We start from the raw sequence: 23,491 nt of genomic DNA, 5'->3' as shown, positions 1-23,491 counted from the left end.
TCTTGATATGAGACCTCAAGTTTGGACAAAGTACAAGTAGTCTGTCACATTTGAAAATTACGAGATTCAATGGAAGAGACAACACTGCCCAATCATGATGTTGCATGTTCCACACACCGGTACATCTGTGGAGCTTGGATAACAAAGAGTCCCCCATCACCCAAACCAACGGCAATGGCCTGCCGATTGTGAGAGATCTTCCAAGTGGTTACAATGTCACTTATACAGGAAGGGGCAATAAAGTGAGGCGTTCCACATGCTCCAATAAAGAGGTGGATGTGATTAAGCTCATCATGGTTGACTTCGGCAAATGAGCAGTCACAGGGAATAGTACTTGGATTGGAAAATGAATCTGGATAGGAGATAGACTTGCCATTTATATAAGTTTCTTCGCCAGTCACTACATCCCAAATTTGGACCACCTTATCACTGGATTCCAAGGCTAGATTGGATCCATCGGACGAGAATGAGACCAAGCTGACGGACCCGGTGTGGCCTTGGAGGACCTTGAGTGCATCCCCGGTTGCTGCATCCCAAATTCGGACGATCTCATCATCAGATGCCGAGGCCAGCCTGGATCCATCAGGTGAAAATGACACGGAGCTGACTGACTCAGTGTGCCCTCGGAGGACCTTGAGTTCATTTCCGGTGATTGCATCCCAGATTCGTACCGTCTTGTCATTGGATCCCGAAGCTAGCCAAGATCCATCGGAAGAGAATGAAACCGACCAGACCGACCCGGCATGTCCTTGGAGGACCCTCAGTTCATCCCTGGTCATTGCATCCCAAATTCGTACGGTCATGTCATCGGATGACGAGGCTAGCCTGAATCCATCGGATGAGAATGAGGCCATCCGGACGAAGTGGGTGTGCCCTCGGAAGACCTTGAGTTTGTCTCCGGTCACCGCATCCCAGATCCGCACCGTCATGTCAAACGATCCAGTGGCTACCCTGGATCCATCAGACGAAAATGAGACCGAGAAGACCAGCCTGGTGTGCCCTCGGAGGACCTTGAGGTTATCACCGGTCACTGCATCCCAGATCCGCACCGTCATGTCATCGCATCCGGAGGCTAGCCTGGATCCATCGGGTGAGAACGAGACTGACCTGATGATCCCGGTGTGCCCTTGGAGGGTCATGAGTTCATTGCCGGTCACTGCATTCCAGATCCGTACTGTTCTATCATCGGATCCTGAGGCCAGCCTGGATCCATCGGACGAAAATGAGACTGACCCGATTGACATGGTGTGCCCTCGGAGGACCTTGAGTTCATTCCCGGCCACCGCATCCCAGATTCGTACTGTTGAGTCCTGGGACGATGACGCCACCTTGGATCCATCAGGCGAGAATGAGACCGACCAGACTTGCTCGGTGTGCCCTCGGAGGACCTTGAGTTCGTCCCCCGTCAGTGCATCCCAGATCCGTACTGTCTGGTCTTCAGATGCCGAGGCTAGCCTGGACCCATCGGACGGGAACGATACTGTGCACACACGTTGAGTATGCCCTCGGAAGATCATGAGTTCATCACCGGTCACCGCATCCCAAATTCGTGCCGTCCCGTCCCAGGATCCCGAGACTACCCTAGACCCATCGGGCAAGAATGAGACCCAGCAGACCCATCCTGTGTGGCCCCGGATAGTAAGAAGACTATCCCATGCGGAAGCCCTCCCTCGCACTGTTGGGAGGTGCTCGGTCGACCGTCCGCAGTATCGCATTCGCCAATCTGCGTCGGGTGAATGAGACAGAGCTGAATGTGTGATATGTCCAGCGGAAACTGAAATGACTCCGTGGAATTGGTAAGTAAAGCGACGGCATTGCATCAGTAGTCGGAGTAAAGATTCTTTTAGATTGTGATCTTGTAGTTGGCGGCTCTGACTCTAAATTGGTGTGATATATCATCTAACGATTAGGCACCCAAAGATAGGACACATGCCTTATACCACACAGTAACTTTATCTAATTCAACGAGGGCATTCTTTGTCGCCCCAAGCAGGCTCAAGACTTCCAACCATTTGATCGCTGATCCAGCGAAGAACGTTTCTAATTTGCTGAATAGCTCCGTTGAAGGATTCTCGATTTCCACCACATGTAGAAAGCCATAGAGTGCGGCATATTGAACATCAGAGGAAATTTTCGAATGAATCTGAGAAGGGAGATCTGGGATGCCGGAGTTGAGGATTAAAGGGTTGGGAAGTTGGAGAACATTGTCCTCTGGCAAACGGCAAAAGGTCTCGATGCAGTGTGCAGCGATCCGAGAGTGAAGATCATTCTTTTCTAAGCGAGTAACAACCAGGGAGTTTGTAATCCACTCCATCACACCTTAAGAATGGTGACTTGTACCCAGGCCTTGTGCTGGATGGGCAATTTTGGCAAGAAACATCGCAATCGAGTGAGAGAGCCACCCGATTGGCTTCGCGAGGCCTAAAGGTTGCCATCGAGGGATCAAGGTCTGTTGTGGGGATCAAATTGTGAGCTTCAATAAAGCAGCGCAATAACGTCTACATACCCAAGCCGCACTTTGTAGTGCTGTCATAATCTTCTGCCGAATTAACAGCCTCCGGACCGATTATATTACAGATGGCTTACCGTGCAGGGTGTCACATGGACTACTGCCCGCTCAGATATTCTGGTTCGAACAAGGGGTGCTGTGTTAGGGACAACCGGGCCCCCGAAGGCATAGTGCCCGTCCCCTGAGATCCCAAGGTGCTCTTGTAGGAGAGAACAAAACATCCAGCAGTTATCCTACAGTGTTCACAATCGTGAGCGCGCTTCACTGATCTTATCACCGCGGAAACATACGGGCCAAACTTTATACTCCCGTAGTTCGTCGCAGATAACGCGAAGATAGTCACTGAAATCACCAAGAAATGGCGGTTTATCAAATATTTGTTGATTCTCCCGGCGTGCCTTCCCGATGAGGTCTTTCTCCGACGCTGAGAGCTGAGCCTGTAAGAGGTTCAGCACCAAATTCGGCAACAAATTGACGACGAACTACTTACCGTATCGTTAGCACGCGTTTTACCACCTTTTCGCACGAGTGAGAGGATAGTTGATCCAGCCTTTCGATCAATTCGCAACCATATGTCCTTTTTCTCCGGGCGGTATAGCCGAAAGATCAGGAAGCGGTGCAGAACGAAGTTTCGATACTGAGAATAGCATGACGTGCTGACGATCCTTGCCATTTGAAGCCACATGTGTTTGTCGATGACTCGATCGCAAAGATCCTCCAGGGGATATATGGCCCCAGTGCTCCGAAACGACAGAACCGATCCATTGGAAAAGGTTGAAAAAGCAGAGACGAGGGAAAATTTAGAGAAAGTAGTCAAAGTCCGCCCGAGAGGAGGGTGTTGGGTGCTTGTGGCCAAGTTAGTACTATCGTTGTCCTCGATTGGGTCAATAGCCTGTAGAACATTCAAGCCGAATTCCGTCTCAAAGAAACTCTCCTGGGGTAACGATTCAGTTACCTATCAAGTGAGAAATGTCCAAGCGTTAAATAGCACTCACTAGGGACTCGTCTTCGACCTGTTCGACCCCATGAGTGCTTTGTGGAAACGCCTCACTAGAGGTGAACGCATCGCGGCTTACCGGATGATGAACCGAGTTGACATCCTCGTCCGTTTCTTCAATGCGTAGGAGGGACATCTAGCGACAGCGAAGAGGCCCAAGATGGGCTGCGCTGGACTGGGAAGTCATAACGGTGATCTTTGATCGATTTCACACGCAGGCCGGAAGCGGCAAGTCACTGCGGACTACATAATTCTTCGGTATTTTCACGTCCTCGGACTCGTCACTGAATTCTTCGAGTAATGTTCATTCTTTCCAACTTCTCAAACACCAACTCTTGGCCTTTTCAACGGTCTTTCATTGGGTGCAGAATGTATGGCACCATTACCACCTGTAACGTACTTACTAGGTTTTTGGGCTGGGGTCTAATTGCGCTGTGCTGATTCTTTAGTTGCTATTGCCAGAGGTAGGCAGGTGACCCGCCTCTATAATATTGCCAGAGGAGCGTATCGAGCTGTTGCCTTGCCATACACGCGCACATGAGATGCATGCAATCGTACGCCGGTCACAACTTAGTGATCTCATGGGGAGGCTGGGGCCGCCAGTGTGCCAGGGGATGTAGCTCATCTGGTAGAGCGCTCGCTTAGCATGTCTCATTGCGAGAGGTATTGGGTTCGACTCCCAACTTCTCCATCTAGCATCCTTTTTCGATCGTTACGTACGTGTACCCACGAGTTTAAAAGACCAAACTGATATTGTCATCATCCTACGTGCATGAGCTTGCGAGATCGTCAAAATCTGTGGATTTAAGACTTAAATCCCTAACGTGATGAAGATCTATGGAGAAAAACTCGGTAGATATTGTTGGAAACTGCAGCCCAACGCCACTTGCGATCAGGGCCGAAGGTTGCCTGGTACAAAGGTTGCCAAGGCAAGGTACCCAGGCCGCACACACTTGCTTTGGGAGGCGGGAGCGCTTTGAGGCGTGATCGCCATCCAACCTTTCTCTTTCCCTTCGTGTGGGTGTGTGTGTGTGAGTTCTGGATATTTATGTAACGTGCACGTGTAGGCTGCCCGAATAAGGCGCCAAGGGCACGGATCAAAAGATCTGAAATTATGTACAAAGAGAGAAGTAAAACATATGGTTGCGTGGGTTCGGAATCTAGGGATTCCTGCACCGTTTCCGGAGGGGAGTGTACTTTCTATGCGTGTTACGGATGCCGGCTCCTCGAATTGTTGGCCAGACGCCGAAGCGTGCCTCTTGATGCTTTGGAGTATCGCGGCGAACGGGATAGTTGAAACGGCTCCTGAGAATGTTGGCCGGACGAACGCCTTCGTGCCTCTTGGTCTGTTGGAGAACCGCGCTTCGGGAACAAGGGGAGCTAAAACCGTTATGCGCCCACATGGGAGCCGCCTGGTTTAGAAACCACCCGAGTTCGCAATTGGTGAAGAGGGAAAGAAAAGGCTGCCCGAGGATTCTAGTCGCTGCGAGCACGATGGTAGGAAAGTGGAAGATGGTGGAAAAAAGGTGGCACAGAAAGGTGAAAAAGGCCAACGCAGGATAACACAACGTGTAAGTGCTGTCCACGCCGTTATCCATCGCGGCAAAGGAGAACCTCTTAGACCCAAAACCAGCTAACCACATTGGGCGCCGGGGGAGCCTCTAGACCACGGCAAGGTGGGTTCTCGTCCTAGAGGTTTCCCTTTGTGTTGTTACTCACCATTGTTTTCACGCTTTGACACTCTCGGTTTCACTTCAGTGGCGTAGAGCCAGCGTTTATGTATATAAGGATGGGACTTGCTCTGGCAGCCGATACTTTACTAATATAAGTATCGCGTTGCACAGTTATTACAGATATGTATTGAGCAAGATATAAAATGAAATAATGATAAAGGAAAGACAAACTTCAGTCTCAAACGCAGTAGAACTGAAAGAAAAAAAAGAATGAGCGAATATTGATATAAATAAATATCGTGCCTCTCGTTATAGGACATGGCGCTGAATGGACACAGACTGTCACTGTCGTTACAACAAAACCAATGGGAACGCGGGTGCGTGCACAAGGAGTGACCTCATATTCATCGGTCATCAAAATGGGATATTGGATGTGGCAAGGTTATCTTAGCTCTTGATAGACCGACCAATCAAATCATTACGGTCCATGTCCAACACATCGGTATATTTTGGGGGCTTGAACAAGGAAGAGTCCTCCATCATCCAAACTAATAGCAAGGGCTTGCCGATCGTGTGACATCTTCCAAGTGGTTATAATGCCACTTATATGGGAAGGGGCAATAAAATGAGGTGTCCCACATGCTCCGATGAACAGGTGAGTGTGGTTAGGTCCATGTTTAACTTCTGCAAATGAGCAGTCGCATGTGCTTGGATCGGAGAATAAATCTAGGTAGGGGATGAAATTGTCATCGATACGAATCGCTTTCCCAGTCTTTACGTCCCACGTTTGTACCATCTCATCACCAGATACCAAGGCTAGCCTGGATCCATCGGATGAGAATGAGACTGACAAGACCCACCCGGTGTGACCCCGGAGGACCTTGAGTTTATTCCCCGTCACTACATCCCAGATCCGTACCGTCTCATCTTTGGATACCGAGGCTAGCTTGGATCCATCGGGCGAGAACGAGACTGACAAGACCCACCCGGTGTGCCCTCGGAGAACTTTGAGCTCGTTCCCTGTCGCTGCGTTCCAGATTCGTACCGTCCCGTCCCCGGATGCCGAGGCTAGCTTGGATCCATCGGGCGAGAATGAGACTGACAAGACAGATCCAGCGTGGCCTCGAAGGACCTTGAGTTCCTCCCCTGTCACTGCATCCCAAATCCGTACCGTCTCGTCGTCGGATGCCGAGGCTACCCTGGATCCATCGGGTGAAAATGCGGCCGACGAGATCCAACCCGTGTGCCCTCGGACGACCTTGAGTTCGTCACCTGTCACTGCATCCCAGATCCGTACCGTCTTGTCCCTGGATGCCGAAGCTAGACTGAATCCATCGGACGAGAATGAGACCGCCCAGACTGCCCCAGTGTGTCCTCGGAGGACCTTGAGTTCATCCCCTGTCACTGCATCCCAAACCCGTACCGTGCCGTCACCGGACGCAGAAGCTACCCTCGATTTATCGGACGAAAATGAGACCGAAAAAACCCACCCGGTGTGCCCTCGGAGGGCCTTGAGTTCGTCCCCTTTCTCTGTATCCCAGATCCGTACCGTCTCATCCCTGGATACCGACGCTAGCCTGGATCCATCGGACGAGAATGAGACTGACGAGACCCACCCGGCGTGGCCTTCGAGGACCTTGAGTTCGTCCCCTGTTGTCGCATCCCAGATCCGAACAGTCTCGTCTACAGATGCCGAGGCTAGCCTGGATCCATCGGACGAGAATGAGACCGACAAGACCGACTGGGTGTGCCCTCGGAGGACATTCAGTTCATCCCCTTTCTCTACATCCCAGACCCGTACCGTCCTGTCATTGGACGCTGAGGCTAGCCTGGTGCCATCGGGCGAGAATGAGACCGACCAGACCCACCCTACGTGCCCTAGGAGGGTATTGAGCTCGTCCCCTGTCTCCGCGTCCCAGATCCGTACCGTCTCGTCCCTGGATGCCGAGGCTAGTTTGGATCCATCGGACGAAAATGAGACCAACCAGACCGGCCCGGTGTGCCCTCGGAGCACTTTGAGTTCGTCTCCTGTCAATGTATCCCAGATCCGTATCGTCTCGTCGCTGGATGCCGAGGCTACCGTAGATCCATCGGGCGAGAATGAGACCGACCAGACCCATCCGGTGTGTTCTCGGATCGTAAGGAAACCATCCCATACAGAACCCGTCCATCGCACTGTTGGGAGGCATTCAGGGGAAGCTTTGTAGTATCGCCTTCGCCATTCTGGTTCGGGTGAGTGAGACAAGGCTGAGTGTATGGTATGTCCAGCGGAAGCCGAAATGACCCCATAGTATTGGTGGGTAAAGCGACGGCATTGAAATAGCAATCCGAGTAAAGACTCCTTCAGATTCTGGTCTTGTAATCGACGGCTCTGACGCTACACACTGGCGTTATGAATCTCATAAGATTAGGCGATCAAAGGCAGACCACATACCTTATACCAAACGACAATTTTATCCAATTCGACGAGAGCATTCTTTGTCGCCCCTAGCAGGCTCAAGATTTCCAACCATTTGATCACTGATCCAGCAAAGAACAGTTCTAATTTGCTAAATAGTTCCGTAGAAGGGTTTTCAACTTCCACTACATGTAAGAGGCCATAGAGCACAGAATATTGAACATTGGGGGAAATTTTTGATTGAATCTGACGGGGGAGGTCTGGGATGTCGGAGTTGAGGATTAAAGGGTTGGGGAGTTGGAGAACATTTTCCTCTGGCAAATGACAAAGGGTCTCGATGCAGTGTGTAGCAATATAAGAATGAAGATCGCTCTGTTCTAAGTGAGCGACAAGTGGGGAGTTTGTGATCCATTCCAGGATGCCATGCGAACGGCGACGAGTTTCTTCGTCTTGCGCTGGGTAGGCGAATTTGGAAAGAAATGATCCAATCGAATGAGTAAGCCACCCGATCGGCTTCGCAAGGCCTAAGGGTTGCCACCGAGGGCTAAAAGTCTGTGTCAGGAATGGGAATCAAACGGTGAGTTTCAAAGAGCGACACGGTAAACAGATCTATATACCCAAAGCGAGCTGTGTAATGATGTCATAATCTTCTACCAGATTAATAATCGAATGATTTATTGTGCTATACATGGCTTACCGTGATAGGCGTTACATGGGCTGCCACTTGCTCAGATACTCTCGTTCGAACTTCACTTGCTATGTTTCGAGCGACAGGACCGCCGACTTGGTAACGTCCGTGTCCTGAGATGCCAAGATGCTCCTGCAGGAGTGAACAGAACATCCAGCAGTTCTCCTAGAGTGATCATGCTCATGAGCATATTGTATTGTACATATCACCATGGGATCGTACCGGCCAGATCTTGTACTCTAGTAGCTCTTCAGAGATAACGCGAAGAAAGACTCCAAAATCACCAAGAAAGGGCGGCTTTTCGAATATTTGGACATTCTCCCGGCGTCCCCTGCCAATGAGCTCCTCCTTGGACGCCGAGAGCTGAGCCTGTCAGGATTTAGCGGCGAATTCGGCAACAGATAGACGACAACAGCTACAACTCACCCTATCAGAGGCACGCGTTTTACCACCTTTTCGCACGAGTGAGAGAATACCCAATCCAGCCTTTCGATCAATCCGCATCCATATATCTTTTTTTCCCCGACGTTGTAACTGTAAGATCAGGTAGCGGTGTCGAATGACATTTCGATCCTGATAGCAGGATGTACTGATTATCCTCGCCGTTTGAAGCCAGATGTGCTTCTCGATGACTTGATCACAAAGATCCTTCAGGGAATATGTGACCCCAGCGCTCCGCAACGATAGAACTGATCCCCTAGAAAAGGTCGAAAAGACGGAGGTGAGTGACAAGTTGGAGAGATTTGTTAAACCAGGAATCCGCGTGTGTGAAGGTTGTTGTGCGCCTGTGAGGGGGTTGGCACCATCGTCGTCCTCGATTGGCTCAATGTCATGTAGAACATTCACGCCCAATCCCGCTTCAAAAAAACTCTCCTTGGAGAAATGAGTTATCAAGTGGAATGTCCAGGCACCAAACAGTGCTCACTGGGGATTCATCTTCAATCAGTTCGTCCCCATGAAGAAAAATCGTGCCCGGCGGAAATGACCCACCCGGTGAGAGTGCATCATCGTTCGCCAGTTGATGAACCGAGTCGGCATCCTCGTCCGCTTCTTGAATACGTTGGAGGCGCATCTGGCGACACGGAAATTACGGGATGAGGCTGAAGCCTCAGTTTGGCATGGAGGCTTTGAAGATGAATGGTTGGTCAGTGCGCTTGGACTGGTAAGTGGTAACGTGGGGACAACGTGCCGTACAGCATTGGACTTACCATTTTTATCAATAAGAATAGCACATGTTGAAAAAAAGCGGCGTATCCAATTTGGACCCAGGGTCTGCCGATAGCGCTCGATGACCCAAGATGGGAGCGCCTGTACCCTTACATGTATTACAACAAGCGTTCAATATTCTCCCAACCCGTTGTGATGCTTCCGATATATCCAATCAAATTGAATAGCGCAGGTTTTTTTGCAAATTGCGGACGCATTGCAATTCCTGAAGCGGAGATGTTCTTAGCCAATAACGTTTCTTTTGGGCCTCCCGGTGCACGGCTCTTCCCTATTTGTGATCGCCAAGTGGGAAGTCTGTGACATCGTTGCCGCGCTTAGATAAGGGGGAATTCCGTAGGGCTCCTAACAATTCGGTTTCTAACCGAAACCGAGCCCAATGATTGCCTTGTGCTCCAACTCAAAGTTGTACTGTAAACCGTGGTTTGCAACAGTTTGAATACCACAGCATGAAGGCACAATACATAAAATGCTTCAAAATGGAACCGGTAATTTTGTCAGTGACAGCTCAGTTTCTAACCGAAACCGAATTGTTGGGAGCCCTAGAATTCCGTTTGAATGCCTTGACCCTCGAAGATCTCGACTTCGCTAGCTTCCCGGGAATGTTTGCTTCCGCCCGTCGGCTTGAATTACAAACGCGTCTAAATGTTGTGATCTGATCGAGTGGATGAGTGAGAACGGCCTGTTGAGCGCACACAGGCAACAATGTTTTGGTCTTGCAGGAAGTGAACGGAACTGTGACCTTCAGGAGCCCGTTAGTTCCCGTTGTTCTATCTCATTCTATTGACGTCATCCTTTATTACCCGATTACCACTTGCATGTTTGTCATGTTCAGAAAGCGCTCCTACGCCTGTCTGGACTCTGCTTTCTCCGTGGATGTGCTTTCTGATCCGGCCTGGGTCGTGTACTCTGTTGTTATGACTGGACACAGCGCCCCAGCGGCTAGTCTACGCTCGAGCAATAACGAGAGACGAACGAAAAAGTTAAGTTATTATGACTGACTACTGTGTTTTGTAGTACACTGGGGCTATGCTACAGATTGGGGGACGCGCAAACGCGTCAAAGAGGTGGTGTCGGAATGTGTGCAGGTTGCAGGGCCGGCGTCATGACTTGTATTCCAACACACTCGATCCACAAGTCTCGGCCCTTGTCGAGGCTGTCTCCTCGCTACAACTCCATCTGCGCCACTGCATGAATACAAGTGTACTCTATGTATGGTCTTATGTAGGGGCTCAGCTGGAGTCCTCACGAAACTTGGTCTGCTTCGCTGCAGCCAGCTTCTTGCCTGCCCGTAGTGAGCCCGTTCGATCCATTGCCTCGACTTGTTTCACCAGATTGCCCCCCTCTTTGTCCGCTCTTCAAAAGGAAAACGGGGATGTGTTGAAGTTGCTCGCCAACTTTTCTTTGCCAAAGGCAAAGTCCGGTCAGAATGCAATGCATTGGATTCCTAACCCGTCGACGGAGTAACCTGGAGATTCACGCAAATCTTTCCTCACCTAATGGTCGGAGAGTTTCATCTTGATCCACCGCAACCGTGTGATACCTACTCATATATTGGATATCTAGTAGCTGTAATGAAGGTCTCTTTCCCTCCAACATTCCCTCGGGGGCTCGTGCTCTCTCTTCTGACGGTCTCGGGGCCTATGATGATGATGATGAGCCACGCGTCCTCTGCCTTCCCTACGGAGTTTCGCCCCACGTTTCCTTCTTTTAATGATCAGTAGGAATATTGCAGTCGTGAGGCGATCCTGTCTCCCCACTTTCCGCCAGATCTGTATTGCTCACCCCATAGACCAATTCCATATCCCCGGCATCCAAACCAACAGCGGAAATCATCTGGACTCCAGGATGCAGTATTTCCAATTTCCTGGAGATACACATGTGTTGGCCAGAATAAACTACACGAACGAGCAAATAACCCACTGCTGATGCATCGGATGACCATCCCACTGTCACAATCCCTCTTTCACTCTGCTGCCACACCATAGGGAGCTTTACTCCGGACAAAATCGCGAGCATGCATGCCTTCATCACCCAGTTACAGAGTTAAGACCTTATATGACACTCTTCGGGAAGTGGCAGGTACGACTGCCGTTTCCTAATTCGCCATAAGCATGCCGAGAGGATTACGGCCGAACGATGCCCAGAACCCAGAACATAGGTGTTGGTCCAACCGGCTTTCCGGCGAGTTGGTGTCTTTTGATTTTCCTAGCATCATGACAAAGCAGTCATCGGCGTCCCAGCTTGGAAGTGCCTCGTTTTCCGCGCAAGTTATCATGGGCCGTCGACCATCCGCTTCATCGGTTGCAACAGCAAATTAAATCGCGAATCTGCGATAGGACCTCTTTGATGGAGATTCGCTGACCTAATTTTACGATGCGTGCTGCTCGCCAAAACTACCCAAGGACTCAGTGAACAGACCAACGCGTATATTGGGACGTCTCGCACCAGTCCAGTAGCTATCCTATGATTGTCTTGAGACAGGACGAATATACTGGGGAACCCAAGGATGACGGCCATCTGCCAACCCGTGTTGCCGCTGAGCATTAGCACGCCCGGACTTATCCTAGTGTTTGCTTTCCCCATACGTCTCTGGTGCTTGGGATGCGATCTCTTGAGCGTAATACTCCTACAACTTTGAAAACATTCGAATTTAACTACCCAATCATGATATTGCAGTTGCATACGTCAATGAAACGCGGCGTTGCAAGGTTCACTCGCAGTCCAGACAATAGTTAATGATTTTGGGTCAATTAATACCCGCACCCATTACACAATGGAATAAATTCCCGCTACGATCCGGTAGCGGGTTTAAAGTTGTCGAGTCGTGTTGACCATGCCACAGTGGATGAATGTGCTGCACAGGTGTACTCCTAGCTTGTAGTGATAAGAACGCGGCGACGTTTCTCGTGGTAATTGATGTAGGGTGTGCAATGATGTGTGGAGGGCCACATTACCTATGGTGCTTCGATGCTGAATTGATAGGTCGCGCCGAGAGATAATGAAGAAGTTCTAAGGAGATCCACCGGCCTGGTATCCAAGGGGATGTAGCTCATCTGGTAGAGCGCTCGCTTAGCATCAGCTTAATGCGAGAGGTATTGGGTTCGACTCCCAACTTCTCCAAAGGTGCAAGAAAATGGAGGTTGCACCATTGGGTCTGTTTGGTGAATTCTCATGGTAAGAGGAGACCCTTCGGATACCTTTTTTTTTTTCTTTTTAATACCGGCAGCGACTTCTTGAAGTGAGCTTTTTTCGAGTTTATGTTGAAGAGGAGTTCCTTCAGTAGTTCAGCCCAGATTGACTGAACGGTTCAGATGATTTGGGAGCGAGCTCGAATCTGTGGACTGGACGGGGGTCACAAGTTGTTTTGAGCTCCAATTGAGCTCCAAGATTAATTAATTGTTGGATAGGATGTAATCATAGCTCCCGATTTGTACGTCCCGAATAGTAATAATATATGTAATAGGCAAATCGTCGGATTTCGTGTTCGAAGCGTTGGGGAAGGTTGTTCTTCTACGGTCGATTGTGAGTGCAACAGTAGTGAGCCACTGATGAGCATGGGAATACCTATATATAGACCTATAAGCACTGGGCATTCTAAAAAAAGATCGGCGTTGATGTGGTAACGCGAAAACGATTCCGCAGTCACCTCCGCAGTCAGCATTCAGTTCGCTGATCGCGGGAATGCGGCTGTTCGTATTACATAATGCATTACATAACCCAATCTGTTTGAAAAGAAACACGTTCGTCACTATCGCCCACAAGCGTTATCGTCGGCGCCGATGCAGAGAGCGCTCATTTGGGGCAACTGTGCGGATATGTAGGGTTCTGCTGTAGTGCCAGTGCGCGCCATCAGGTACCTTTCTCGACATTGATGAGTGTGGAACATCCTTCACTCAATAGGTAAAAAATTATATAATCGAGTCTCAATTGCGGCTGACCCGTCCCGCGCGCTAGCTACCTTGTTGTCCCCCCCCGTAACGTACGCTGGCCAAGGTATCCCTGTGCACCGGCTCGTACTGGAACACTGCATGCATAGCTTGCAAAACTCGTATAACCGGTTTCACAGTAATAAATACTTAATATATGCATCCTGTTACCCCTGGACTTCTTTTGGAATCCATTTGTAAATCATTTTTCCCCTTTCGCTTCCAACTCCCTTGCGCCCGTCTCTTCCAGTCTTTCTCTCCTTCTCTGATTGTTCTTTCACATCATCCTTTTAAGCGCTGAGCTTCCAAACTGAAAGCAACAAAGCAGGTGGCGAAGACTGTGAAGGCTCAAGCCTCTGGCTACCCTGGCTACGATTAGAAGATGATGCTTTTTAGATATTTCGTGTCTAAACGTCCACGGTCGTTCTTTGATGCTGAAGACGTTGAAAGCAAACGAGCGGAAGAATTCGTCGACCTACAACCATTGCTTCCTAGCGGTAACCACAACGAAGATGGAACTCATCATACTCGCCACCACTTTAGCCTCGATACCACCAGCCCTATCCCTACGGCAAGCACTGCGTCCTTGCTTACACCTACTTCATCCACTCCATTCCTTCGCTCAACCCCAAGCCGAACATCCCATCCCTTCTCTCCACGACTCTCAACGCCCCTCTCCCAACTCCCCTTCACGACCCGTCCCCGTCGTCGAACTCTCATCTGCTCTTTTATCTTCCTATCAATTCTAACACCTCTTATCATTTATACCTTCCACTTCTACTCCGATCCCGGTTTCAACGACGTCTTTGACGTTCAACCCTCCATACCCCATCCTGAGCCAGTCGAGTTCACCGTTGATCCCGTTTCGAACGTGACGGTTGAGAATACCTTGGGAAGCTTATATGCGGAACTCGTATCGAGGTTTGAGAAGAGTATGAACGTTGGGAGGTCTAAATTGCGGTGTAGTTCACCGATGGAGGAACCGTTTCGGAGTCGTTACGCTCATTTATCACATGTTCTTTCTTCTCCTTCCCCTTCTTCCTCTCCTGCCACTAGCAATACCAACATCACAACAAGCGCCACCAGAAGTAGATCTAAACACGGAAAAGTCTTCATAGCCATAGACCTCTATAATTCTGCCCACATTCTCCATACACTCTCCTTTTCTTTACTCCAAGCAGCTCTCTATCTTGGTCCACAACGCGTTATCGTATCCATATTCGAAAATGGTTCGAAAGATGGAACGGATCGTGGAATGGCTCATTTAGCGGCTGTGTTGACGAGAGCTCGAGTTGAACATTTCATCGTCTCGGATCAGAAGCCGACGAATTGGAGTGAAGGGGTTGATAGGATTGGGCAACTTTCGGTATACAGGAATTTGGTGATTGAACCGTTGGTGAAAGGGAGGGTTCATAGCGGTGGTGGTGGTGAAAGCGACGACGAGGTGGAGGGAGTGGAGACGGTGGTGTTTGTGAACGACGTGTTTACGTGTGGGACGGACATTTTGGAGTTGGTACATCAAAGGGTCGTTCAGGAGGCGAGTGCTGCGTGCGGATTAGATTATAGATGGCGACGTCCTCAATTCTCTTGGTTCGATGTTGGTCCAAAGGTTAGCTTTCCGTTTCTCTCAATGTTTCTTACGTGTTCTTATCTTTATATCATCAGTTCTATGACAACTGGGTATCTCGATCCCTCTCCGGCAACACCCTCCGTTCCCGTCTCGATCTTTTCGCAGAAATACGAGATGGGATCGATGAACTGTTCTATGCAAGCGAGGACGTACAGTGGAAAGCGATGTTTAGAGAAGCCAAACCCACGCCTGTTTATTCGTGTTGGAATGGGATGATGGCTTTGGATGCGAGACCTTTTCTGGGGATTGGACCTGGTGAGAGTGTTGGGAGGAGGAGGAAAGGTGACGGTGACGGTGATGGACAAAGTAGGAAGAAGGTTATGTTCCGTGGAGGGGATAGGCAGAAACATGAATGTCGTGAGTCGTTCTTCTCTCACGTTTTGTTGGAGTTTGTGCCTGATGACGGTCATACTCCTTTTCCCTTAGCTGCCTCCGAGTGTAAGCTCATCGCGAAGGATTTCTGGAATGCAGGATTCGATAGATGGGTGGTACGTGCTACGAGCCATCTTTTTTTTTTTGTTAATTCTCCAGCTGATCTGATCTTTTTTTTTTTCTCTACTCGTCGGCAGCTCGTTCCATCCGTACGAGTCACTTACGAGGAAGACTTGTATCATCACCCCTCTTTTAACAGACTCATCGACAAGGCCCAATCACGTTGGTCCGAAGCTCTCCCATTCCCACCCCCACCTAACCCTCCTCCAGCCAACTCACTAGAAACCCGTTCGACGATGCTTCCACCTCCTTTGAAACCTGGTACATCCAATTCGGAACTGATCGATTGGGGGAAGGTGAAGAAGCCTCAGAGGGTCGTTTGTTGGCCGTATAGGAAGAATCCTATTATTGAATGGCCTTGGACTGGGTTGATGGAGACTGCTTGATCTTGGCGTAAGGGGATAGGAAGTGTGTGGTGTGTGGAGGTTGGAAGCTGCTGGCCTGTCGGCATTTTTCCAATTCGTATTTCGTTGTTTTTTTTTCTCACTTATTGACCTTCCACAATTTTCTTTCGCCATTTCGCAGCTAAATCAAGTTCGATCCATCCTTTTTTCTTCTCTCTTTTTATTCCTTTGATGCGTGTGCAAGGGTGCCAAGGACAGCTACAGATTATATTCTATCGTATCTATCTATACAATGTAATGTATATAGTGGGGACGTGAATTAGGATAGTGTAGAAGTGACGAGCTTCATTTCTTATCTTGCAGTCCTAAACCTCCATTTTATGCCGCGTGTGTTATATGCCTGGTACCTGCGATCGTCGCGAATTCATTTCACCCCCTGGAAATTCGCCAGATTGAACCAGTTACCAATAGTGCTTATACAGCGCTACATCCCTCTATACCACGTTGCAGTGTGATCCACCTGGTGTGTAGGATCGAGGGAGGACCGGGACAGACGGTAAAGATGAAATAGCATCCCCTTGTGAACCCATAAAGGGCCGCTAGCTGATTATGAGGGCTTCGGGGCTGTCCCGAGTATTCTTACTAGGGGGTGCAGGTGCGGAAGCGAAAGTGGGTGGTGGAGGGTTTGGGAGGGGTTATCTCAGTTTGTAGGTGGTGTGCGCAAAAGAGGATACGTCAAGGGTCGGGCGACACGGGACTCCTTGAGGAAAATACCAGTGGAAGCATATCTTGTCGGGTTGCCCATCCGAGATAACAAACAAGACAGCTACCGCTGTCCTCATGGAAGATCCCGATCTCATCGAGTGTCACGCTGTGTCACGTCTGAGAAGTGAACCATTCCCTGAGACAAAACCGCAGTGGGTGAGCAAGCGAGGGCAGAACTCACCGCCAACTGTGGGAGGAATTGAGCCTTGAGAGATCACGCTCACGGTCAGACACAGACTGAGAATTGTAGAAAGGGCAGCCTGTAAGTGTAGCATGAAATGCACGTTAACAACAGCAGCCTTTAATTGCACCAGCAGATATGGAGATCAGGATTAGCATAGCAATATATGGTCATCGATGATCTTTAAACCATCTCCGAATGCACACCCGAAGGTTGTCTTCATGAGGCGAAGCACCAGACGCAAAACTCACGAGTTTGTGCTAAATGCCAGTAAACCCGGTCCAACGAGTCTATGGAGAAAGAGCAAAAAGAAAACTGATGTAATCATTAGCTTCAATGCTAAACGGTTGACATTGAAGGGATGAGTAGGGAGATCAGGAAGAACAAAATCCTATCATCGATGACGCCGTCACCTCCACGCTTGTCTCACGATCATGATCTCATCATATCTTTGAATTGCGAACGGAATGGTGATCAACAGGGAGAGCCATACTCACAGAGTCATATTGTCAGCGGGAATGACATCGAGAACCTATGCAAAACGAGCAATGAGCACACATCCCATTACGCAAAGGGGATATGAACACGGGACGGAAATTTCAGACACTTAAATCTCGCCATTGGCGACATTGTAGTCACCTACGTGCTTGACTCGTGCTTTTGGTCTGAGCACATAATTCATCACACTTGGATTATGAAGAACAAGGGGACAACGTGAACAAAAACTTACGAGCTGGGCGCGGACAAAGACGTTGAAAAACCTAGATGCAGAATAACCGTGAGCTGAGCAATACAACAAAATGTTAACACGTGTTCGAGGCTCAGAATCGAAAGAGTCCTCTCATGAGCTGAGCTTCGGTGTAGCGATTCTTGACAATCTTCATCGTAACACTCAAAAAGAAAAATGCACACCTTATTGGGGAGGCTATCTCAAATGCTCCGGAGTGGGTGAAAAGACAAGAAAAACTGGCCAAACGGCCGCTTTTTAAGGCAGTTTCCGACATTTGCTTCCGGGCCGCTAAACTATTCGCCCTGGGCCCTAAATCAGGTTCCAGCCTTCCAATTCCCCCTACTGACGGCCGGCCATGGACGTACAAACTCGTCAGCCGATGGGAATCAACATGAACGTCCCATTCCCAACACCCGGCCTGTGGCGTCCATCGGTTTCGGTTTTGGAGCCTCAAGCTTTGCATCTCCAACGTTCGCCCCACCCCCGGCGTCCATCACACAGAAGCCATCCGTCATCCCAAGTCCTACCAGGCAGGCCTCGAACAAGCGTCGCCATGAGCCTGATGAACAAGAGGATGAGAATATGCTTGCTCGTTCGCCGAGTCCTGATAGACCCAAGAAGGGCCTTACCAAGCGCATACGCGTCGAGGGTGTGAAAGCACCCACTGTTTCAAATCCTAAACCGGCTCCAGAAGCACAGCAAGACACTATAGACGTTGGAATGCTCTTGGGTACGCCCCCATGTTGTCTCAGGCCTTTGTGCGCATTGCAACTGCTAATCAATACCCATCGTTTATTAGCTTCGTTACCACCTGCTTCACTCCTTCCTATCCTCACCTCCTTGATAACCAAGTACCCTGCATTGAAGCAATTAATCATACCCCTGATCCCCCGCCCTACCCTTGACGCTGCTCTTCAAGCCCTCATTGCTTCCATCAAGAAAATTCGGGATACATACCCTTACTCACAACATGCCCCTCTCAATACAAGCTTTGGATTTGGCCTATCAAGCGTTCCATCTAGTCGTGATTCATCACCTGCTATTGGTTCTTCCTCAGGAAGAACGAGCGGCATGCGCGAGTCGTATATTCAGAATCGAATTCGCCTGCCTTTGGCCGAGTTCGCCTCCACGGCTAGCTCATATCTGGTTTATTTCACCTCTTTGCCAAGCGAGACCCAGTCTTCCACGACGCAGCAACCCAACGTCTCGTCCGTCGCAATGCTCCCGCTGAATTGTCACATCCCTCGGACTCGTTCGCCTATCTTCACTCAATCGTTATGCTTATCCACAAGCTTCCGCCCGTCGCCCGCAATTTAGTATACGCCGAGTCCAGTGGGCTTCTCATACGACTTCATAGAGAATGGGTTGCTTGGCTTGACCGCATCGCCGAACACGTTAACCGTTCTGGTGGTATGTACGGTGAGGAAACCGTTAGAACATGGGAGAGAGGACTCGATGAGATGGTTGCAAGCGAGGATAGAGATGTCAAGGATGGATTGTCCGTGACAATTGATCCATCTTCCCTGGGACCTGGGGAAGTCATTCCTCAGCGGCCTCTTCGGACGCTACGAGATGCCTGGATTACCAAGGTTGGGTGGTTGATTGGACGACGAAGCCGTTCCGTTTTGGATGGTATGGATGAAGATGAAGAATTGTAAGAAATTTAGCTTCTCCGCTTCCGCTGTTTAGATCCACGTATACCTTTTGTGTGCGGCCTTTGCGGGCTGTCCCTCAAGCTTTCTTCCTTTTCACTTCATGTACATTGATTCAACTCAACCGCACGCCCGTTACATTCATATCATATCACAGCAAACCCTCACAACTTGTAGAAATTTCTCACGTTAACATGAAATTTTTATCATTGCTTGATGATTTATCTTTATTTCAATGACGTTCAATCTGATGGTTTCGAATATGAGAATGGGTGGCAGTATGGGGCATGGGAATGGAATGGCTTGGGAATCTTGACTAGGCAAGTTGTTTCCAGCAAGCGGGGTGCTGCCATTAGATACGCTCTATACGAGTATGGAGATGAAAGCCTTGAACGGCCTTCGATCTTGGGATGGTGGATGGGGTGACATTCTAGTCATCAGCTGAAATGTGAGTTTTTTACGCCCGAATCTGGGTGAAGAAAATCAGCACATGTGTACGTCACAAACAGGGGCATGTGCTTGCCTTCTCGGCACCTAGGCCGCTCATTAGACCCTCATATACGAAATAAGCAGAAGCGTTCGCAGGGAATGCACGCAGGACACAGGGGGCGAAGCCTGAGTAGAAACCCCTCAAGCCGTGTGTCCTGTAAACATGCAGCGCAACTTCGCGAATGGCGATGCGGGGTTGGTTTAGATCCCTTGACATGATGCGGCTATTTATTGATACGGAAATTAGCACCGCCTGATACAATTTGGAATTGAGCTATCGATTTTGGGACCACACACTTTTTGATATTATCGGCGGGCATCGCAAAAAACCAGTACGCAAAAGAGGCAAGTCCGCCTGAGTCGGGCTGAGTTGAGAAAAGAGTTGAATGCGACATTCCCAACGGTTAAAACTGACCCGAACAGAATGTTTTAAAGCCATGTCTCATCTGGCAAGCTTCGTGATTGATTGCACGGGAATGACCTTTATTTAACACATGCCAGACTCACCTCATAAGGGGTACCATCAAAGTGGACGAAAGAGCGCATGAGCACCTGACAAATGCAGGTTATCATTGTAGCGAATACCTCGGTCCGGCTCCGTACCTCTATGCCCAAGAACATCCAGAAGAAATTCGCTCGGAACAATGCACTGGCTGGAAGGCCTTGCCACATGCCTGTGACCCCTTGTCTTCTGAGAATCCGCCTAATGGCATCAATGGGCCCTTTGAATTGCCTGTCGGCAACTGAACGTTGAAGCTGAAGCTGGAGTTTGACTGCAACGTGCCAGTGAGTTCGGGGAGTCGGCAGGACTTGGATACGCCATTCAGTTCACCTTTGATCAGCTCCACCGGAGTAGCCACAAGTGCACTGGGGAGTGATTATCGTGAGATTCGCGTCCCGGTTCAAATAGCGTGGGACTTGCCTTGTACAACCAGCCATAAGGCCAGAGATACCGTGCCCAAGATACGACAATCGTGTTTTGTCAGAATTCGGAATTGGTTCAGAGAAGCCATTTTTGACAAGGAGAAGACGATAATTGTGCAAGGATCCCAACAACAAAGAATCAATCGCTGCCCACCCCACGGCAGGGGGCGTAGCTCCTTTATACAAAGCAAAGACAGACTGCAAATGGATGTAATGAGATTATCTGTATCGCGTACAATGCAGAGTTTGACTTACTTCATTCCGTACAGTTTTGACGAGGCAATCTATTGCGCCGGCGTACGTCCCTGGAGCAGCGCATTGAAGCCTAGTCTTGATCGTGTCAAATCTGCTATATATATGAAGACAATCGAGAGAGGGAGGAGGAGAAGCATACGCTCACCCATGTCCTACAGCCACCTAAGAATACTCACTCATTCATTCCATCGTTTTCCACAATCCGTTTCATCATGGCTCACCTTCGTCAAGCCTGAAATTGCGAATAAGTGATGTATCGGCGTTGCTGTTAGCTTTGGAGAACCTGCCTGACCCCATTCCAGCTACAGCCCCGACGAGCCTGACGGCGCCATTGGAGGATGGCTTCTGCCCATCTTCTGAAGGCATGCGGCCCAATGACCTCACGCGTGATGAATTCACCGCGGTTTTCCCACGGCCAAAGATAATGTTGGAAGATGGTGATTGGACAGCCGGTAAATGATCCTGCCCTCGAGTCTAGATTGCTCGTGTTGGCCATTGAGTTTCAGCCTCGTGGAATCCTCAGAGTTTCATGCGCCAAGGCACAGAGTATAATTGTAAGCATGGTTCAGTTAGCTTAGACAGAAAAGTGTGCCTATGATTTCTCCCGAGGAACCCTACGCTACAATCTTCGTCCCGAGGATTTTAGGACGCAGAGAGCGAACTATGGTGTGCATTGCTTTCCAATCTCTCGCCTACCTTGGCTTTTACGTGTAGAAGAGGGCACTCTCCGCGCGCTTGATTGATATCTACGTGTATATTAATATAGTTGCCATTTGAACCACCAACTCCATCCAATAGACGCTGAGCAGTTGCGAACGTCAACTGAATTTACGAAGTAGGTACCAACACGGCATCGCCCGCCCAAGCCACGAACCCGCCCACGACTTACACGCTCTTCATCTTATCTTGGTACTATTTATACATGCACACGATGTCTACCGAAGGAGTGAGCGATCCGACTGACTTCGAAGGTGTCGAACTGAGAACCTTCGATGGAACTCTGCGATGCCCAATGTGCAAGGACCTTTTCGAGGCACCAGTGCTACTTAGTCATTGTGGTCATACGTTCTGCAGCCTAGTATGCAGTTGATCATCAGCTTTATTTCCTGCAAGACGCGTAATGGCGCGCTGATTTCCACCCTAATAGTGCATACGGGGTTACTTGCCCAGCAAGAATGAGTGCCCAACGTGTAGACATACTACACAAGAAAGCTCACTCGTAAGAAATTCAACGTTAGAAGACGTGGTCTTTGCTTACCGGAATGGACGGTACGTACTAGTTCTGAAGCATAATTCTTCCGGTGCTAAAGTGGAGCGTAGATCTGGCATCTTATCTTTACAAAACGATCGTCAAGAACTCATCGCTCTGAAGCGGAAATGTACACCGAGAGACACGTCAGTCTCGCCACGGAAGCGCAAACGGCCCGATCTGGGCAGCAAGATGTCATCACCGTGGAGGGCTAACGACGACTTTGACCACCAAGAGGGACCTTCAACCCCAAGGTCAAAACGCCCCAAACCTACGCTCACCCCACAAGATACTCCCAGGAGTGGTATTTTGTTGAGCGATTCAGACATTGAAGTGGAAGAGGGTGCCAATGCCCCGGGTAAACATGATTTCCTGGTCGCCAGAAACAGCATTAAAACCAACTATTTTTTGTTGTTAGACCCCATTGTGTCTTGCCCAATATGCCAAACTAGAATACGGCTCAACAGACTCGACCCCCACATCGAGCGTGGTTGTAGTGACCCTGAACCAAAGAAAAACGATTCGAAGGCTTGGGGGACATTGTTCGCGTCAAGTAAAGGGGGTTTGAAGTACGTACTAATACAGATCTTCCGATTACACCTGCGTAAAAATAATGTGTAGATCGAAAGGCGCCCGGCGAGCAGAAACCCCTGAGCAGGAAAGTGAGCGGAAACCGCTTCCAAAGGTGACCTTCGCTCTCGTTAAAGAGAAGGCAATTCGTGAGCTCCTCTCGGTGAGCCAGTCCACATCGCTGAAAACCGCTAACATAATGTGTATCCAACAGGAACATGGTCTCCCAACAGAAGGGGATAAGAAGGTCTTACAAGATCGATATAACAAATGGATTGCTCTTTGGAATTCTAGCATTGACACTTCACGCCCCAAGTCCACCGTCACACTGCGAAAAGAGCTAAAACAATGGGAGCGAACCAAAGAGCAGGACTCGGTCGAGAAAAAAGCGAGGGAGAAGAAAATCAAACATCCACCGGCATACATGGTAAGCATACATTGGTTTGGTCACAAATGTGCATCACTGACGTCCATGTTGTCTCCCGAAAGGCTCAGAACGCTGCGCAGTTTGCAGACCTTGTGGCCAAAGCCAAGGCGACCCTACACCAAAATCGTCCTCAGGTTCCCTCAGAGCAGGCCTCAAACGCAGCAGAATCCCTCGCTCAGGAAGGAGGCGATGCCACCTCTGCAGCCAGGGACCCGTCGAGACTCCCAAGTTCGCCACAGACATTATCCCAATCGGTGCGGGATGATACCATAATTATTTTGGATTGAGCATTGTTGAGTACCTCTGGGCGAAAACCCGCCGAGACACTAGGCGAGTGGAAACATAATGGCAATTAAAAAGCAATT

The 23,491-nt window shown here is 49.5% G+C and overlaps 11 protein-coding genes and 2 non-coding genes across 13 annotated transcripts; 6 read left to right on the top strand and 7 right to left on the bottom strand.

The window, feature by feature from the left end:
- Positions 1-877: 877 nt before the first annotated feature.
- On the bottom strand, positions 878-2,536 carry EI90DRAFT_71507 (WD40-repeat-containing domain protein). The gene is made up of 4 exons (XM_039067989.1): positions 2,507-2,536; positions 1,934-2,449; positions 1,176-1,877; positions 878-1,126 (listed from the first exon to the last, which is right to left on the bottom strand). The coding sequence occupies exons 2-4, from the start codon at positions 2,312-2,314 to the stop codon at positions 1,073-1,075; spliced, it is 1,137 nt and encodes a 378-aa protein (XP_038924238.1). The 5' UTR covers positions 2,315-2,449; positions 2,507-2,536; the 3' UTR covers positions 878-1,072.
- EI90DRAFT_2964283 (uncharacterized protein) lies at positions 2,512-3,671 on the bottom strand. The gene is made up of 4 exons (XM_039055482.1): positions 3,505-3,671; positions 3,000-3,443; positions 2,800-2,946; positions 2,512-2,742 (listed from the first exon to the last, which is right to left on the bottom strand). Exons 1-4 carry the CDS (start codon positions 3,640-3,642, stop codon positions 2,572-2,574), a joined length of 900 nt encoding a protein of 299 aa, XP_038924237.1. The 5' UTR covers positions 3,643-3,671; the 3' UTR covers positions 2,512-2,571.
- A 445-nt stretch (positions 3,672-4,116) lies between these two features.
- EI90DRAFT_t5 lies at positions 4,117-4,197 on the top strand. Its single transcript has one exon. It is a non-coding gene; the product is annotated as a tRNA-Ala (tRNA).
- Positions 4,198-4,262: 65 nt separating this feature from the next.
- EI90DRAFT_3029361 (uncharacterized protein) lies at positions 4,263-5,182 on the bottom strand. Its single transcript, XM_039058123.1, has one exon. The coding sequence runs from the start codon at positions 5,147-5,149 to the stop codon at positions 4,667-4,669; it is 483 nt and encodes a 160-aa protein (XP_038924236.1). The 5' UTR covers positions 5,150-5,182; the 3' UTR covers positions 4,263-4,666.
- A 159-nt stretch (positions 5,183-5,341) lies between these two features.
- EI90DRAFT_3029355 (uncharacterized protein) lies at positions 5,342-9,454 on the bottom strand. The gene is made up of 7 exons (XM_039058122.1): positions 9,191-9,454; positions 8,692-9,138; positions 8,488-8,634; positions 8,275-8,430; positions 8,195-8,224; positions 7,614-8,129; positions 5,342-7,556 (listed from the first exon to the last, which is right to left on the bottom strand). The coding sequence occupies exons 1-7, from the start codon at positions 9,335-9,337 to the stop codon at positions 5,658-5,660; spliced, it is 3,342 nt and encodes a 1,113-aa protein (XP_038924235.1). The 5' UTR covers positions 9,338-9,454; the 3' UTR covers positions 5,342-5,657.
- An 862-nt stretch (positions 9,455-10,316) lies between these two features.
- On the top strand, positions 10,317-10,956 carry EI90DRAFT_3011078 (uncharacterized protein; the record flags this gene model as incomplete). The annotated part of the gene is made up of 3 exons (XM_039056436.1): positions 10,317-10,476; positions 10,507-10,569; positions 10,718-10,956. The coding sequence occupies 3 exons, from the start codon at positions 10,317-10,319 to the stop codon at positions 10,954-10,956; spliced, it is 462 nt and encodes a 153-aa protein (XP_038924234.1).
- On the bottom strand, positions 10,856-11,962 carry EI90DRAFT_3029349 (uncharacterized protein). The gene is made up of 2 exons (XM_039058121.1): positions 11,056-11,962; positions 10,856-10,991 (listed from the first exon to the last, which is right to left on the bottom strand). The coding sequence occupies exon 1, from the start codon at positions 11,518-11,520 to the stop codon at positions 11,200-11,202; it is 321 nt and encodes a 106-aa protein (XP_038924233.1). The 5' UTR covers positions 11,521-11,962; the 3' UTR covers positions 10,856-10,991; positions 11,056-11,199.
- On the bottom strand, positions 11,600-12,375 carry EI90DRAFT_71372 (uncharacterized protein). Its single transcript, XM_039067988.1, has one exon. It carries the CDS (start codon positions 12,172-12,174, stop codon positions 11,764-11,766), a length of 411 nt encoding a protein of 136 aa, XP_038924232.1. The 5' UTR covers positions 12,175-12,375; the 3' UTR covers positions 11,600-11,763.
- A 155-nt stretch (positions 12,376-12,530) lies between these two features.
- EI90DRAFT_t6 lies at positions 12,531-12,612 on the top strand. Its single transcript has one exon. It is a non-coding gene; the product is annotated as a tRNA-Ala (tRNA).
- Positions 12,613-13,590: 978 nt separating this feature from the next.
- On the top strand, positions 13,591-16,253 carry EI90DRAFT_71006 (cryptococcal mannosyltransferase 1-domain-containing protein). Its single transcript, XM_039067979.1, has 3 exons — positions 13,591-15,027; positions 15,084-15,536; positions 15,618-16,253. Exons 1-3 carry the CDS (start codon positions 13,801-13,803, stop codon positions 15,924-15,926), a joined length of 1,989 nt encoding a protein of 662 aa, XP_038924231.1. The 5' UTR covers positions 13,591-13,800; the 3' UTR covers positions 15,927-16,253.
- A 1,712-nt stretch (positions 16,254-17,965) lies between these two features.
- EI90DRAFT_3029343 (uncharacterized protein) lies at positions 17,966-19,554 on the top strand. The gene is made up of 2 exons (XM_039058120.1): positions 17,966-18,772; positions 18,853-19,554. Exons 1-2 carry the CDS (start codon positions 18,143-18,145, stop codon positions 19,216-19,218), a joined length of 996 nt encoding a protein of 331 aa, XP_038924230.1. The 5' UTR covers positions 17,966-18,142; the 3' UTR covers positions 19,219-19,554.
- EI90DRAFT_3029337 (mitochondrial carrier) lies at positions 19,418-21,687 on the bottom strand. Its single transcript, XM_039058119.1, has 13 exons — positions 21,531-21,687; positions 21,168-21,486; positions 21,102-21,112; positions 21,026-21,042; positions 20,881-20,971; positions 20,624-20,823; positions 20,534-20,568; positions 20,305-20,474; positions 20,209-20,253; positions 20,117-20,147; positions 19,999-20,056; positions 19,736-19,925; positions 19,418-19,681 (listed from the first exon to the last, which is right to left on the bottom strand). The coding sequence occupies exons 2-13, from the start codon at positions 21,244-21,246 to the stop codon at positions 19,670-19,672; spliced, it is 939 nt and encodes a 312-aa protein (XP_038924229.1). The 5' UTR covers positions 21,247-21,486; positions 21,531-21,687; the 3' UTR covers positions 19,418-19,669.
- A 141-nt stretch (positions 21,688-21,828) lies between these two features.
- Positions 21,829-23,476, top strand: EI90DRAFT_3149681 (uncharacterized protein). The gene is made up of 7 exons (XM_039065606.1): positions 21,829-21,958; positions 22,028-22,149; positions 22,201-22,487; positions 22,548-22,698; positions 22,751-22,862; positions 22,914-23,126; positions 23,189-23,476. Exons 1-7 carry the CDS (start codon positions 21,893-21,895, stop codon positions 23,411-23,413), a joined length of 1,176 nt encoding a protein of 391 aa, XP_038924228.1. The 5' UTR covers positions 21,829-21,892; the 3' UTR covers positions 23,414-23,476.
- Positions 23,477-23,491: the final 15 nt, after the last annotated feature.

The sequence above is a fragment of the Cantharellus anzutake genome (genome assembly GCF_015039405.1).
Source record: "Cantharellus anzutake strain C23 chromosome Unknown EI90scaffold_1, whole genome shotgun sequence".
Lineage (NCBI taxonomy): Eukaryota > Fungi > Basidiomycota > Agaricomycetes > Cantharellales > Hydnaceae > Cantharellus > Cantharellus anzutake.
The sequence above is the reverse complement of the archived record's forward strand: the minus strand, read 5'-3'. Positions and strand labels throughout refer to the sequence as shown.